The sequence below is a fragment of the Sorghum bicolor genome, chromosome 3 (genome assembly GCF_000003195.3).
Source record: "Sorghum bicolor cultivar BTx623 chromosome 3, Sorghum_bicolor_NCBIv3, whole genome shotgun sequence".
Classification (NCBI taxonomy): Eukaryota; Viridiplantae; Streptophyta; class Magnoliopsida; order Poales; family Poaceae; genus Sorghum; species Sorghum bicolor.
The window spans coordinates 57,912,797-57,928,802 of NC_012872.2; the positions used below are offsets into that span (position 1 = coordinate 57,912,797).

Sequence of the window (16,006 nt, forward strand, 5' to 3'; positions counted from 1 at the left end):
CACTTGTATACGCTTGGATGACGATCATGGGGGAGAGAAAAACGAGCATGGCTCCGATGCATACTGTAAGCCTGAATTTATGACATCGCAAAAGATTCTTGAATAGTGTTACCACGTTTACCTTTACAAGAATATAGAAGAGCAGGGTCGTTTAGTTCCCAAAAAATTTTGTAAAATTTTTTAGATTCTCCGTCACATCGAATTTTTAAACGCATACATGGAGTATTAAATATAGACGAAAATAAAAACTAATTGTATAGTTTGGTCGGAATTGATGAGATGAATCTTTTGAGCCTAGTTAGTTCATGATTGGATAATATTTGTCACAAACAAACGAAATTGCTACAGTACCTGTTTTACAAAAAAATTTGGAACTAAACAAGGCCTAAGTTTCTATTTGGTAGGACTTCCACACTATCTTCTTCTCTGCTCTGTGGGCAGAGTCGGCAGAGCCACGTCGTGTAGAGGAATTCAATTGGCTAGCAAAGCACAGAGTCAGAGCCATTTTGGCCTTGTTTAGTTCGCAAAAATTTTTAAGATTCTTCGTCACATCGAATCTTTGGTCGCATGCATAGAGCATTAAATATAAACAAAAATAAAAACTAACTGCACAGTTTACCTGTAATTTGTGAGATGAATCTTTTGAGCCTAGTTACTCCGTGATTGGACAATGTTTGTCAAATAAAAATGAAATGCTACAGTAGCCAAAAACAAAAGTTTTTGCCAACTAAACAAGGCCTTTGTATACGGACGCGAAGCTGCAAAAACTGGCTCCACATAAAGGGCGCGTGTGGAGGAGCTGCACCAAATATGTCCTTAGAAAAAAAAATGCTAAACTATAGTAGATTCCAAGCACCAGATATTGCGCTCATGGTCCCGAAAACCCAAAGTTAGACGCCACGATTGCAGCAATGCATACTTTGTTATAGTGACGAACCTATATTGAAGGCGCGATCACATCCCAGCAAAAAGAGAAAGACAATAATAAAAGCTAATTTCTTTACCATACTTACACCTTTATTTGAAAAGCCCCGAATCCATAAGGAAAGTACACCTCTCTTTTTTTGATTTGCTTAGCTCTGTCATATTGTGTTCATGCGTTATCAGTGATGAACTCGGCCCAAATTTGAGGCATGGGGCTCTTGACTCGTTATTCCAACAGAAACGTACTGAAGTGTTTGAATTGAGCTCTGGTTCCCACCAGCAGAAACGGATGCTAAGTGCCCCATGGCCTCACCTCCCACCACAACTTCCATTCCCATCACCTGCCCCTCTCCTTGTGTCATAGCTCCTGTCGTCGTCCAGCGCATTGCACAGTCTCTACCGCTGCGTGTGCTCCTACGCAGTCATTTCGCTTGCCATTGGCGCCCAAGGAGGGCGGAGAACAACAACACATGACCCTAGGATGCATCGATACCCAATCAAAGCTCCCCAAGGAGAAGAAGCCCGTGAAAGCTTGATGTTTCGGTTCCTCTAGCTCATGCACACCTATCTTAGTACGAGTTTAGGAGATTCGCATGCGGAGCTGTTGTCATGCCCTTTGGTAGGGTTGCGCTTAAAGCTGGTTCGAGGGCTACTCAAGGGGGGTTACCAAATATGTTCCGAATTCCTCTCAAGTACCTATGCATCCAAACAACATAGATCTAAGGCCTTGTTTAGTTCCAAAAATTTTTGCAAAATAGGAATAGTACTACTTTCGTTTGTATTTGACAAGTATTATCCAATCATGTACTAACTAGACTCAAAAGATTTGTCTCGTCAATTTCGACCAAACTGTGCAATTAGTTTTTATTTTCGTCTATATTTAATACTTCATGTATGCGTCTAAAGATTTGATGTGACGGAGAATCTGAAAAATTTTGTAAATTTTTTTGGGAACTAAACAAGGCCTAAATTTTAGTTGTCTAATTTCTACATCTCAAAAACAAATGTATTTCCGGAGTTGAAACTTTGGGGCTGTTTGGCAGGGCACCTCACGTGAGGCTTCTCTAGAGGAGCCGGAGCCGTTTTGGTGAAGCCACAGATCGGGTTCCGGCTCCTCTGCTTTTTACTCAAAAACGACTTCTCCAGCAAAACGTTTGGCAGGACTCATCTGGAGGAGCGAGAACCAGAGCAAGAGTCGGAGAGGAACCTTGCCAAACAGGGTTCCCACGATAAGTATCAATATAAGGGTATACATATTATTTTTTCTAACACTTATTTCTTTAATAAAATTTAATTATACTTATTTTGGGGCAAAGAGTAAACTTTATAGCCAGCTAAATTTTCGGATCCATGTATTTCCAAAAAAGAAAAAAAAAATCGGATCCAAATAGAACCTCTTTTTTTTTGAGAGGGGATCCTGGAGACTGGAGTTGCTCTCATGGGCCTAGCGAGCTGAACCTTCTGTTTCCCCTACCTAGCTGCGGAATGCGGACCCCGAGAGGTGCCTCTATTTCGGCTACAGTACACATTGCTAGACGCTCCCGCCGTTCCGCGCGTCGTCGCCGCCGCCGCCGCTGCCCGGGTCCTTACGCAAGACCGCGACGTGCATCTGTGGATCCAACTCAAGCCACGCTGCGCCTGGAGCGGCTCCCGTCTCGCCGGCCTGGAACCCTAGGCTTGACTCGGGGACCCCATCTCATCTGCGCTGCCGCGCGTAGCCTAACGTTGCCAGAAGTAAAGGTGAGGAGTCCTCAAGCTTCGAGTTGCAGAAACTTTTTGTTAAAGCTACTGCTTGTGTAGGATCATTAGTGCAATTCCGGTGCTTGCGCGTGCAGGCCGTGCTACCCACGCTCCAAAATCTCGCCCTTGTTGGTAAATACTACTGGTTTGCCCCCAATTAGGGGACTGCAAAACTTCATTTTAATTATTTTGGTCCTCTTTTGTGATGCTCATGGACATCATGCGAATTGTGTAGTTGAATGCCCCTTTAGGGCTTGATAAAAGGAGCCAAGGAGGTGATCATGTTACCCAGCTGTGTGAACATGTAATTTCATCTCGTTTCAGGGTTTAGAGGTGCATGATGTCTTCAGAGGAGCTGAGAGCAAGCTTTTCAGATTTGGTGGTGTGTTCACCAATCCGGACAGAGGGCAAAACTTATTCTTCAGGTGATTTGTCATCTGAGGAGGGCGTACAAGTCACTAGTTTCACAGAGGATCTTCATGATGTAACACTTCATTTTCAGATAATGAGGTTTTCTAAACAGGTAGACAAGGTTTCTTGGCTCGAATTGAAGTATCAAATTGAAAGTTGTTCAAATTCATGACATAGAAGGAATTCATTGATATTTATATATATATATAAAAACTTATGCTACTTCTGATGATATAAGGCTTTCAACTTTGTTTGTGCTCTACCAGCTGGCTGTGTACTTTCATTCAGTAAAATAAGTAACTAGCAATCTATCATATCATCTTGTGACCTGCAAGCATGCTAGCTTTAGCATTTGGCAAGTTCATCCTGTCCTTGTGACTAAGGTTGTTAACAATGTCACCTGTATAGTTAGCTCCAAGTCTTTAATCTGCCTAGACAAAAATTGATGTGTTGCTGTACTCTCTACATTCATCGTATTTTTAGATGTATATTTGTTTGAATCCTCACAGCTTGTTTTTTTTTTGGAAGAATATCCTCACAGCTTGTTTGCAGCGTGTTACCTCTCATGCTTTAATTGGTGTATATAGAATATTTTTGTGAGTAATCATATTTGAGCTTTTCCTTTTATTCATTTTGATGCAGATCTATGTGTGGGTTGGATGCAACACAACAAAGTTTGGCCATTTATATGCTGCTGCAACCACTAGGCCGGTAAGCTGTAGTTGTTTCATTTTTAGAAGATGCTGTTTAATTATTTCTGTTGTCGTTTGTGCCATGTTGTCTTTTTAATTCGTGTCGCTTTACAGGATAACAGAGTGAGCGTTACTTCTGTACTGGGAGGAACGTCTGATAACACCGGATCAAGTATGGCTCGCCGTCTAGGTACTGTTTTTGCTGGCATTTACAGTAACTAATTGCTCTTCATTCGCGGTAGCTTTTAGTAACAGAAAGGATGCATCCTTACATGTCTCAGTGCTGAAGACTGGTCTGAACATAGTCCTGGCATGCAACATCCCAAAAGACAGCCCCATTCTTGAGGTACATACAGTTACATGTGGGCTCATACCTGCATAAAACAATCTTGTGAAACATATCTGACGCTCACTGGTTCATGGTTTCAGGCTGCTGCGGAGAGGAAGCTGGTGGAGAAGCTGAAAGGTTTGGGCTACATTAAAACTGCAGCTGTGGAGGCTAACACTTCCACGGCACAATGATCCTTGGTGAGCTTTCGGTCGACGTGTACCTTCATCATTGGATGCAGCAGGAACAGTTGTTATTTTTGGTGGGCTTGATTGGCTAACTGTTTTCTCTGTCCTCTCATGTGGTAAAAATTATTGTGAACATGTTCGTTGTAATGTACTCCCTCCATTTAAATTGTGGACATGTTCGTTCTTACTTTTTTAGATGCATAATCTGTACTTTTATCTAGACATAATGTATATCTAGATATATATAGCAAAAAAAATCATGTATCTAGAAAAGCTAGAATTGGAGTAACACCGTGGAATGCAGATTATGCAATGCCTTGCAACTTTGAGATCCTCAGCTAAGCATAAAATCGGCATTCAGATCATTTAGGCCTTGTTTAGTTTCCAAAATTTTTTGATTTTAGGTATTGTAGCACTTTCATTTTTATTTGGTCCAATAATAGACTACTAGACTCAAAAGATTTATCTCGCGATTTACAAGCAAACTGTGTAATTAGTTGTGTCGAAAGATTCGATGTGATGGGGAATCTTGAAAATTTTTTTGTTTTGGGGTGAACTGAACAAGGCCCATGCGTATGGTCAGCAGCTTGCAAGGCTTTCTGTGCTATGGCCTCTGCTCTGTGGCGAGCGAGCTACAATGACACAATGGTCTGCAGGCTGCAGAGATGTGATTATTCGCAGCCGCTGAGAATCGCAGACACAATACTTTTTTTTACTACACAAAATACTGTTGATACAATTTAGATATATACTATGCAGCAGAAGGGCGACTGAGAAAGGCAGCCCAACAGGCCCAAATATGGGATTTCTGCTGTGCAGGTGTCTGATGGGGATGGCTACCACTGTAGGGCAATAAGGGCGATTGTCAATGAATCCAAGTTGCATTTTATTTGTTCGTTGGGTCGTCCGTGATGGTGCTAGCTATATAGCTAAAGACTGTTTTATATTTCTTTCATCTATACCTATTTATAAAGAGAGAAAATTTCAGGCTGCCAATATTTTTTCTGCCTGCCCTGTCCGGCTTCGGTTGTCCGGAAACCTCTATCCGCGATTAGATTAGGTTATAACACAAGTTACATCCGCAGCCGACAGCAGCGATCCTCCCAAAGTCTCGATCGACCGTCCGGTCCATGCACGCAAGCCGCACACGCCGGCTTCCATGTACTGGCTTGGTCCGTGCATAGCTCCGAGCCTCCGACGGACATGGCACAAACTTAGGGCTTAAGCTAACCCTATATCCATTAATGTGATTGAATCGATATATTTTAGGATTGTTTCTTTTTTGTGAATTAGTATTTTATAAGATTAATCTATGTCTATACTTCTATATCTTTTTCTAATATATAATTGTAAAAAATTTAGTCCATCATATCTTTATATGTCCACTGGTCAGATTAATTAAACGATGCCTGGTCCAATTGGGTTAGGGGAAAAAAGAAAAGTTACGGGCTGAATCTAACTCCGAAGCCTAACACAAGTTTAAACCAATTTTAGACCGAACCAAGCGAACAGTTAGGCTTGACTAAAATCCAAAATGACCAGAAAAATTTCCTTTTTATTATTAGAGAAGGAACTATAGGACTTTGATTTTTTTCCTCCGATTGACATCTAAGTAAGGGGTGCTTAGTTCCCCCATAGAATCCAAAATACAAAATACCAATTACTTTGGAGTGATGAAATACAAAATGCCAAAATCAGGGTCATGGTTAGTTCCATTCAAAATGCAGAATTTATTGTCCTCATGAGAGCCTCTTGAGGCTCTTTTTGAGGTTTTTTGTCTCTTAAAGTCAAAATACAAAATGGAGAATAACCACCTTTTTGCCAAAAAAAATTGCATGGTGTTTAGTCTATTTTGCAAAATGATGGACCAAAACCCAATTTTTTTGAAAAAAGGGAAACTAAACACCCCCTAAATAAAGCAGTGGAGCAAAATAAAGAACATAATTCTTATCCTTTTTCTATTTGACTATTAAGAATTCTATTTAGAATACTTAGGATGTGAGGAATCTATTTATATTAGGACTTCTACTCCACATATTGGTTTAGACGTAAGTTATTCTAACTCGTATGAGCACGGGTTATATATAAGTTTAGATAAAAGAAACTTTTCATTGTTCGGTAGTTAGAGGAAGATAGACAAAAAAAATGGACAAAAAAAGAACCTAAAATTTTACCTCTTTATTATTAGGTATAAATATATATAATTAGGTAATAGAGATATAGATATAGATTTGATAGCTTTTTTCTCCCGTTGCAACGCACGGGTATTTTTGCTAGTATCTATAAAAAATCATTTTAGATAAGGTTTAGGTTAAACATTGCGAATATAAATCATGAATAACTTTTAAGTTGTTAAGTTTAAAAAATATGAAAAATATACGAATAGATTTGTCTTAAAAAATACTTTTATAAAAATATACATGTACCATTTTTCGATAAATATTTTTTATAAAAATAAGAATTTAAAGTTATGCTTTAGAAACTGTGTCGCTGTCCTAAATATTTTTTTATAGGTATGCAGGGAGTATATATTTATTTTTCTATGTATTATTAGATCCACATGTTCCTCTCTCATATTTTTGGATTACCTGAAATAAGTAGGCTATTCACTCATCGCTAATAACTACTCTCTCTTCTATTTTTTTTCTATAGCTAACGAAATAGGTAGGTCTTGTTTAGTTTCTCAACAAATAACTTTTCACTCATCACATCGAATCTCTGGAGATATATATAGAGCACTAAATATAGATAAAAAACTAATTATATAATTTACGTGTAAATTGTGAGATGAATCTTTTAAATCTAATTAGTTAATGATTAGATACTATTATCAAATAAAACAAAAATAATATAGTAGTCAAATTAAAAAAAATCAGAACTAAATAAGATGTTGGAGACGCCCTAAGGCCAGTCTTCAGTGGAGGTTTTACCAGGATGTCATGCACATTTATTAGAGCGTCATGTCAGTAAAACTGCACTTTTTGCATGAAACGAAGAGGAGAGAGAAGGAAGTAGTTTCACCATGGTGAAACCCCGCGGGCGTTGTTTCCCACGCGGTGAAACGAGATGAAATCCCCACTGAGGGCTAAATCGTTTCACCATCTTGCATGTGATCCAATTCAGAGTGGGCATAATTAACCGAAACCGAAAGAACCGGTTCCTTATTCGGTTCCAAGTTTTGAGGAACCGAAATAACCGAGAACAATTCGGTTCCTACCCTCGGTTAACCGAAAGAACCGAAATTCATGAATTTTACTTTACTTACTAGTATTTTGTAAGACAAAGTTTGATTTTTGTGTGACGTCTCATATTAAATTACTGTATTTATGTTACTATATTGCTAATGTAATCTTATCAATTATTATTATCGTTGTATTAACCTTTCCTAGAAAAATTCGGTTAGTTCGGTAAGAACCGGAACCGAACCGAAATAACTTAGAACCGAAATGTTCGGTTTCTAATTTTTTTTGGAACCGATCGGTTCTGAACCGAATTTTATAAATAACCGAGGGAACCGAACCGAGAACCGAATGCCCACTCTGAGATCTAATTATTTTGTAGTAATTAAATGCTTTGTCCAGCCTAGAAAACGTCAAGATGAAACTCATATATTGTGGAGATTGTTTTATTATTCATTTTATTTATGCTTTATCAGCAGATTTGTTTCGAAAGCAGTACATTCAAACGGATCACTGGCCTAACTGCATGACCAGTGACCACGCGTATGTGGAGTGTGGGCCATTGTAACACGATGCCTATAGAAGTTAGTGCACGCAGATTTGACCCAAACCGTAGCGAAAAGCCATTTTGGCTTTGGGGAGTGGGGACCTGCAGCAAAGCAGCTGCACATCTGCACAAAAAACTGCTGGGAAGAAAAATGCAAATTCTTCAGTGCATTAGGGTGTGTAATAATCTTCCGATGACAAATGGCTCGCGTTGATTTGCCTTTTAATACGATTATTATTACTTAGAATACTCCTAAATTTAATTCTTCATTCACATGTAGGGGCATCCTAACAAAAAATACTCTCTTAAATATTTCTATCTAACAGTCCCACATTCCAAATAACATATTAATGCGAGGGCGTCACACACTCTCATGACCGCGTAACGAGTCACACGATAAACTTCATCCAACTAAATATGAGATGATAGATATACAAATATTGTTTGAGTTTTTTTTATAATTATTTATGCATAAAACATTAAATATAAATATAAAATAACTAATTATACAGCTTAGATGTAATTCGCGAGGTAAATCTTTTAAATCTAATTAATCCATAATTAGACACTAACTAAACAAAGCCTCATCCATTCGCATCCAAGAACTTTTTTTTTTTGGTGCTTGTGCTACTAGGATGTGACTGTCCTACTGTCACCAACTTTTCTGCCCTACAATCCCACGCATAAAAAAGCTCACGGACGCATCTCCGGAAATCCCCTCTTTCCAGCCAGCCACCCTCACGCTTCAGTAGCCCCTTCGCTCCTCCGAAATGGCGGCGGCCACCTCCTCCTCCACCTACCTCGCCATCGCCCGCAAAACCCTAAACCCCGCCCCCTCCGTAGGCACAGCCGCCGCCTCCGTCTCCTTCCCCGCCACGCAGCCCCCATGCCTCCTCGCCGCCTCCGCGGACCGCCGCCGCGCCGTGGCTGCGAAGGTCTCGTCGCCGTCGGTTATCGGCACCGCCATGCCATCGCTCGACTTCGAGACCTCCGTCTTCAAGAAGGAGAAGGTGTCCCTGGCCGGCCATGAGGAGGTACGATTTGCAGGCCTAGCCCGTGCTTCCGTGATCCTTTCGTTGTTTAGTTTGTGCGAACCCACACACACGCTGCTGATTTTGCTGGTTTGTGTTGCAGTATATTGTGAGGGGTGGGAGGGATCTGTTCCCGCTGTTGCCGGAGGCCTTCAAGGGAATCAAACAGATCGGCGTAATCGGCTGGGGCTCGCAGGTTAAAAGGCCTGCAAACTCTGTTTTGTCTGATGGAACTGTTCTTGTCTCTACCGGCGTTTACTTCTGTCGGATGTATTGGGTTATTCTATTTGAGTATAGATAGAAGTCGTTGTAAGTGCCCAAATGATGGCGTGCTCTTGGGAACGATATCTTCGGCACCAACTGCAGATTTAGATTATACATTTTTGCTCGAGCACTCTTTGTCGGATGAATATGGTAGGGTCAATTTGCATGATGGTGAAGAACAAAAACATTATATGCTAGTATCAATCACTTGAAACTATTAATGTTGAGCAAACATGTCACTGCTATTGGGCTTGAGTGTTACCGTGCTAATGTTACTCTTTATGAGGTATATATAGTTTGGTTTAGTAGGAATTGATATCGATGTTGCTATGTTTGTTGCTTGTTGGTGTTGGATGCAGTGAATACCTTCCCTAATGGCAGTATCAATTGAATTATCTAGAGTCGATGTAAATGCACAATCTGTATTTTCTTATATTTCATTGTTTATTAAGTTATAGTTGTTTACCCATCAATATTTTTCCTATTTACTTTTGGACATGAATTTTCTGTTTCTATAAGTTGTGTAGAAGAAAGGAGGTATCTACACATTGATAAAAACCATGTGCAGATACTGAGATAGTCATCATTAATTTTGCAGGGTCCTGCACAAGCTCAGAACTTGAGAGACTCACTTGTTGAGGCAAAGGCAGACGTTGTTGTTAAGGTTAGGTCTTATTTGCATTCTGCTAGTACAGCATATGTTAGCCTTGATAGAGACAGTCAAATTTTCAAACAGATGGTAGCTCTAAATCATTGCTTCAATGAGCCATCATTTGTTCCTTGGTTTCTCGTTGACTAGATGTTACTTAAGCAGTAAGCAGTATTTCCTCTCTGATTCTGCTGTTTTGGTTTCAGATTGGTCTCCGGAAAGGTTCTAAATCGTTTGAAGAAGCCCGAGCAGCGGGGTTCACTGAAGAGAGTGGGACACTGGGTGATATATGGGAGACTGTATCAAGCAGTGATCTTGTTTTGCTGCTGATATCTGATTCTGCTCAGGTTTGATTCTTCATCGATTTATATGCTCATGTGCTCATATGCTGCATACTTTCTGTTGATCTTTTTTTTTAAAAAAAATTCTTGCTGTCGATCATTCTCTGGTATAGTACTATAGTGTTGCACCTTTTGTTATTCCAATTATTATTATTTTAATTCTGTTGCTTTGAGATGAGACTGATTCTAGTTGGTCACAATCTTATATGTTTAAAAGTCTGATGACATTTACGGTACTTCAATACTCTGTACAGGCTGATAACTACGAGAAAATTTTCTCACACATGAAACCAAACAGTATTCTTGGTTTGTCACATGGATTTCTCCTTGGACATTTGCAATCTCTGGGTCTTGATTTCCCTAAAAACATCAGCGTGATTGCTGTATGCCCCAAGGGAATGGGTCCATCAGTTAGAAGACTTTATGTTCAGGGCAAAGAGATTAATGGTGCTGGTATCAATGCTAGCTTTGCTGTTCACCAGGTATGTTACATATGGGTATTGTCTGAATAGTTTATTACATGTTTACCTTCCCCAGGTATATTACATATGTTCACATGTTTGTTTTGTTTGGTTCTTCCTTTAAGTGTATATTTTTGAATCTCTGTTGACATCCTCGTGCTGTTCTTTGCATCTTATAGGATGTTGATGGAAGGGCAACAGATGTAGCTCTAGGGTGGTCAGTAGCTCTAGGTTCTCCTTTCACATTTGCTACTACTCTAGAGCAGGAGTACCGGAGTGATATTTTTGGCGAGCGAGGTTACCTACTTTCCTGTCCAACGAAATAAAGTTTTGCACTTTGAGTCTGTGTCTAATTATTTAGTATGCAGGTATTTTGCTTGGTGCTGTCCATGGCATGGTGGAGGCTCTTTTTAGGAGATACACAGAACAAGGAATGGATGAGGACTCAGCATATAAAAATACAGTTGAGAGCATCACTGGAATTATATCGAAAACTATTTCAAAGAAGGTACACAGCTTTTTTTTATCTTTTGATTGTTTCATTTTGGCTTTACTCATCTCATGTCTTTCCATGGTACCAGGGGATGCTTGAAGTGTATAACTCTTTGACCGAAGAAGGAAAGAAGCAGTTTATTGAGGCCTACAGCGCAGCATATTACCCATGCATGGACATATTGTATGAGTGCTATGAAGACGTTTCTTCTGGAAGTGAGATTAGAAGTGTGGTGTTGGCTGGGAGGAGATTTTATGTACGCTTTCCCATCTGCTAAAATTCTAAATCATATTCTATTCATGGATCTCCAATGAAACAAAGTAAAATGTTTACATGTATTTTCTTCTCTTAACAGGAGAAGGAAGGGCTTCCTGCTTTCCCTATGGGGAATATTGATCAAACACGTATGTGGAAGGTGGGTGAAAGGGTCCGTTCTACCAGGCCACAAGGTGATCTTGGTCCATTGCATCCCTTCACTGCTGGAGTGTATGTTGCACTAATGATGGCTCAGGTTTGATTCCATATCCAGGAGTAACAAGGTTTCATTACACACTGGTTTGTGAAATGTTTAACAGTCTTTTGTTTTGTACCACTGCAGATTGAGGTCCTAAGAAAGAAGGGCCACTCTTACTCGGAGATCATTAATGAGAGCCTGATCGAGTCTGTGGACTCGTTGAACCCGTTTATGCATGCTCGTGGTGTGGCCTTCATGGTTGATAACTGCTCCACAACTGCTCGCTTGGGATCAAGGAAGTGGGCACCACGCTTCGATTACATCTTGACCCAACAAGCGTTTGTGACCGTTGACAAGAAAGCACCAATCAACCAAGACCTCATCAGCAACTTCATGTCTGACCCTGTTCACGGTGCCATTGAAGTCTGCGCTCAGCTGAGGCCCACTGTTGACATCTCAGTGACTGCTGATGCAGATTTCGTGCGTCCGGAGCTTCGACAGTCTTCATAAGCTCGTATGGATCTTCAGTGTGTCCTGCAATGGTTAGTTTGTAAGAACTAATATGTGTGGGCTTTTGAACTCTTAGATTACCTGTATTGCTCCTGTTTGAGGACCAGACAAGTAAACTCTTGGGGTGTAGTACTGTTGTGGTTTGCAAGAATAAGAATAAATGGTTGATACCAAATGTCTGATTCGGTATTCCCTTTTTGATGTGAATGCTGTAGGGCTCATAGCTGAGGCTCGGGATCTAAGTCTTATTCTGAATATCATGAACCCAAGGTTCGGGCTCAAGCTAATTGTGGTCACCATTTCGACTTCGATTTGCTAGTTTATGCCTAACTTGATTTATTGTGACATTCTCTCAAAGCTTGCAGCTCTGATGGAGAGGGGAAGCCTGGACAATCTGTCAGTGATCGCTGCAAACTTTTGTTGGGACTTTGGAAGGGCAAGCATTGCACGATGCACGGGCGGCATTGCCGGCCCTTCGGACTAGGCAATGCAAACCCTGCGCCACGCTGACAAACAGACAAGGCTACCTTGGGCGCTACCAACAAAGTAGCATCGCTCGGTCATTCCGTCGTCGAACTCGAACATCCGCATGGCAAACTTCTAAAAAACCCAACGATTAATTCGAGGCCTGTCAGCACTCGTTCGCTTGGCGTTTCCTGGCTCACCTCCCTATATATGTATACAAATAAACCCCACAACAGCCACACGCAAACCACAGACGAGCCGATTCGAAGATCAGCTACGCAATCAGGCATGGCGGAGAGGGAGGGCGGCGTGGTGAAGAAGGGGCACGAGGAGGGCCTGAAGATGGCGGTGTCGCTGCTGGAGGAGTTCGGGCTCCCGCTGGGCCTGCTGCCCCTGGAGAACGTGATCGAGGTCGGGTTCGTGCGCGCCACGGGGTACATGTGGATCGCGCAGCGGAAGAAGGTGGAGCACCAGTTCAAGCTGGTGAGCAAGCAGGTGAGCTACGACGTCGAGATCACGGGCCTCGTCAGCGCCAAGCGCATCAAGAAGCTCAAGGGCGTCAAGGCCAAGGAGCTCATGCTGTGGCCCCCCGTCAACGAGATCATCGTCGACGACCCGCCCACGGGCAAGATCCACTTCAAGAGCCTCGCCGGCGTCACCAAGACCTTCCCTGTCCAGGCGTTCGCCGCGGGACAGTAGCTGCTGCCGCGCCCGCGCACGCACACACATGCTGTGTCGGTGTGGGAAGCCTTGCTTTTGCTTTTAAATGTTACACCTTACTACACGCCTCGTTGCTTTTGATGATTTGCTGCATAAAAAGGCCTGCTTAGTGCTAAACCATGCTCCTGAATAGCACCACGAGTCCACGACGAATATGGATTTGTACGGTTTCACGAGATATATTGCTACAGAGAACTTACGCAGTTGCTCAATAATTGAGAGTGCCAACACTGTCTTTCCTAGCACATGTTTGTCACAGTCCAATGCGTATTTTGTAGCTTGTGACAGGTGAAGACCACTGACAAGAATGGTCGATTTGGCCAATCGTGATGCCTTCGACAATCGACAGAACTTCTGCTAGGAGCGAGAACCAAATCCTTTGCCTCGTTGAACTATCAGTCTATCACGTACTAGTTCAGTTCTCCCTCTCCAACTCCAGAACTGGAGGCAGTTTAGTTTACCTACTTGTCCTGGTTTGAAGCGATATCCAAATTGCTTTTGTCATTTTCAGTTAAATAATCCCGGTAAACCACGAAGAATATCTGTATTTTTTAGAAATTCGAAAAAATCGTAAATATATTTTTGAGACATGATAAATTCAAATAAAATATTTGATACTCACTAAAAAAATATATATAAAAGCTTCAAGAAATTAGATTTAACTCTAGGAAGACATGTCGAAACGTGTCTTAAAGCTTTTCACATAAAAAAAACGAGATGCAATCAACATGCATGGACACTAACGTATTTTGCTTTCATGGTGGTCGCATCTCATAATTTTTGCTGTGGAAAGTTTTCAAAACGCATTTAGACGACATTGATTTGAATGTTCTAAGAATTTTTTATATTGTTTTTGGATATTTTTCCTTTATTCTAGAACTAATTCTGAAATTGAAAAACTCCTTTATTTGGGTTTCCTTATTAAAGCTTGGAGGTATCTTTTGATGATTATTTAAAATCTTGTTATGGGTTGCCGAGCTTTTCTAATTTTTAATTAAAAATGACAACCGGTGAGGAGGTAACTTAAATAGTTTTAAGAATCGAAGAAGACAAGTTCTTTTTCGTAATTTGATTGAGGAGAAAACTTGGACTGTAATAATAGCTCTAGGAAAAATATGTTGATATGATATAGTTTAGGTTGTCGCGGCGAGCTTCGCCATCTTTTAGGGTTTGTTCATTGATGTTGCACAAGCAAGATGTGAGGATGAGGACGGTGCTCCAAATAGATACACGTGATTCTTCTCTAAATAATCTAAATAAAAAAATAAGAAAAAAATATTTATTTGGTTTATTAAATTATACTAAAAAATCGCGGGTATAAGGTTTATCCCCATGCTCAGCAGGACGCGAACTGCCGTATCCCTCCTCTTCGGCATGTGGGCCGGGCAATCGCGACGTTGGCTTCCCGGCCAGGGAAACTTTTGTTCCGGGCTTCATGATATATAGGCCCATGCCAACTTCTGTCCCAGCGCTATTTTCGGCCTATTATCCAAGGAGCCGGCCGAGGATTGGGATCGGCATCGGCATCGGCGGTCCCGTTACGTTAGTCGCTGTATTGAACTTCCGTTTCCTCTGAAACGGAAACGGTGCTCCACTGCAGACGCTACGGTGGATCGACGGTGCAGAGACGCTGACCGGCACCGCGGATGGCGGGCTGGCGCACCTTTCGTCAGTCCCCCGCCGTGGCAGGTCGTTAACAGAACGGCGTTTAGTGATTAGAGTTGGCGCCGACGTCCGGCGCTGAGTAAAGTTCCGGCCGAAAGCGTCGGTGCGCAGCAAAACCGCACATCGAGTGGACGCGAGCACTCGGGGTCGGGGGGGGTCCCCGCAGTCCACCTGCAACCTGCTCCTCCTTCCAGCCGGAGCCGCGGATGCCCCGCAAATTACGGAACCCGGCAATCGTCTCCTCTCCTGTCTGTCAGCACCACCACTACCGTGTACGACTACTGCTCTGATGAGTCCACCACGACTCGATCTTGCTCGTGAAGTTATCATCGATGCATGCACGCATCCACCAGTTAAGCCGCCAGGAGTAGTAGTACGTACCGGCTGGTTCGCATCAAGTTCGGAGTTGCTAATGTGTACGTGGTATACGGATCGCAGCGTGACGGCAACATCATCACTTTGTACAGTGGACTGGACCATCGCCTTCTGTGTGCTCACATGTTACTGTCGCAGGAGTACATCTTCAGGATAAAAATCTTTGCCCTGTGCGTGTTGCAATCTTTACGCTCCCCATCTGTATCATGCGTCTTGTAAACAAAAACAAAGAAAAAAAAAAGGTCTGTCGCTAACTTTCGCAGCCACTGGGCACCCGTACCCTCGCCGCTCATTATGGGCATTGATCTTTACTAGCAAGGACCCACGCGCTGTCGGCGTGGGTATGTCTGTAGACTTAAAACTTGTACAGTGCTAGCCTGCATTTTGGAGAGGAGCCACTTCGGAGGCAGAGATTGGAGCTGGACATGCGCGGATCGGCGGATGGCGCCCCGCGACATGGCCCGTCCCCGTCCTCACTCCCTCAGGTCCTCGCGCTGCGTGCGCGGGGCTCCCGAGCGCTTGTCATAACCGCCCGCCAGCGCCAGGCCTGGTTCGGTTCTAGAACGCCG

The 16,006-nt window shown here is 42.2% G+C and overlaps 3 protein-coding genes across 5 annotated transcripts; all 3 read left to right on the forward strand.

The window, feature by feature from the left end:
• LOC8054960 (proteasome assembly chaperone 4) lies at positions 2,344-4,620 on the forward strand. 3 transcript variants are annotated; one of them, XM_021457480.1, is made up of 7 exons: positions 2,359-2,664; positions 2,725-2,796; positions 2,989-3,187; positions 3,718-3,786; positions 3,882-3,939; positions 4,010-4,113; positions 4,197-4,620. In XM_021457480.1, exons 3-7 carry the CDS (start codon positions 3,002-3,004, stop codon positions 4,287-4,289), a joined length of 510 nt encoding a protein of 169 aa, XP_021313155.1. In that variant the 5' UTR covers positions 2,359-2,664; positions 2,725-2,796; positions 2,989-3,001; the 3' UTR covers positions 4,290-4,620. The 3 variants fall into 3 exon arrangements, with proteins under 3 accessions (XP_002456064.1, XP_021313155.1, XP_021313154.1); XM_002456019.2 differs by lacking the exon at positions 2,725-2,796 and having other exon boundaries at positions 2,344-2,664; positions 3,882-3,957; positions 4,049-4,113; XM_021457479.1 differs by lacking the exon at positions 2,725-2,796.
• Positions 8,714-12,404, forward strand: LOC8058252 (ketol-acid reductoisomerase, chloroplastic). The gene is made up of 10 exons (XM_002456020.2): positions 8,714-9,043; positions 9,144-9,236; positions 9,903-9,968; positions 10,160-10,300; positions 10,549-10,776; positions 10,935-11,052; positions 11,124-11,263; positions 11,337-11,504; positions 11,604-11,759; positions 11,847-12,404. Exons 1-10 carry the CDS (start codon positions 8,780-8,782, stop codon positions 12,210-12,212), a joined length of 1,740 nt encoding a protein of 579 aa, XP_002456065.1. The 5' UTR covers positions 8,714-8,779; the 3' UTR covers positions 12,213-12,404.
• Positions 12,406-13,519, forward strand: LOC8058253. Its single transcript, XM_021457481.1, has 2 exons — positions 12,406-12,482; positions 12,571-13,519. Exon 2 carries the CDS (start codon positions 12,888-12,890, stop codon positions 13,374-13,376), a length of 489 nt encoding a protein of 162 aa, XP_021313156.1. The 5' UTR covers positions 12,406-12,482; positions 12,571-12,887; the 3' UTR covers positions 13,377-13,519.

Coding starts and splice junctions, on each gene's coding strand:
- LOC8058253 (XM_021457481.1), top strand. CDS start 12,888: ATGTATACAAATAAACCCCACAACAGCCACACGCAAACCACAGACGAG.
- LOC8058252 (XM_002456020.2), top strand. CDS start 8,780: ATGGCGGCGGCCACCTCCTCCTCCACCTACCTCGCCATCGCCCGCAAA. Junction 10,301..10,548: donor TGATATCTGATTCTGCTCAG/GTTTGATTCTTC, acceptor TACTCTGTACAG/GCTGATAACTACGAGAAAAT. Junction 11,264..11,336: donor CGAAAACTATTTCAAAGAAG/GTACACAGCTTT, acceptor CCATGGTACCAG/GGGATGCTTGAAGTGTATAA.
- LOC8054960 (XM_021457480.1), top strand. CDS start 3,002: ATGATGTCTTCAGAGGAGCTGAGAGCAAGCTTTTCAGATTTGGTGGTG. Junction 3,940..4,009: donor GTCTGATAACACCGGATCAA/GTATGGCTCGCC, acceptor CATTCGCGGTAG/CTTTTAGTAACAGAAAGGAT. Junction 4,114..4,196: donor AAGACAGCCCCATTCTTGAG/GTACATACAGTT, acceptor TCATGGTTTCAG/GCTGCTGCGGAGAGGAAGCT.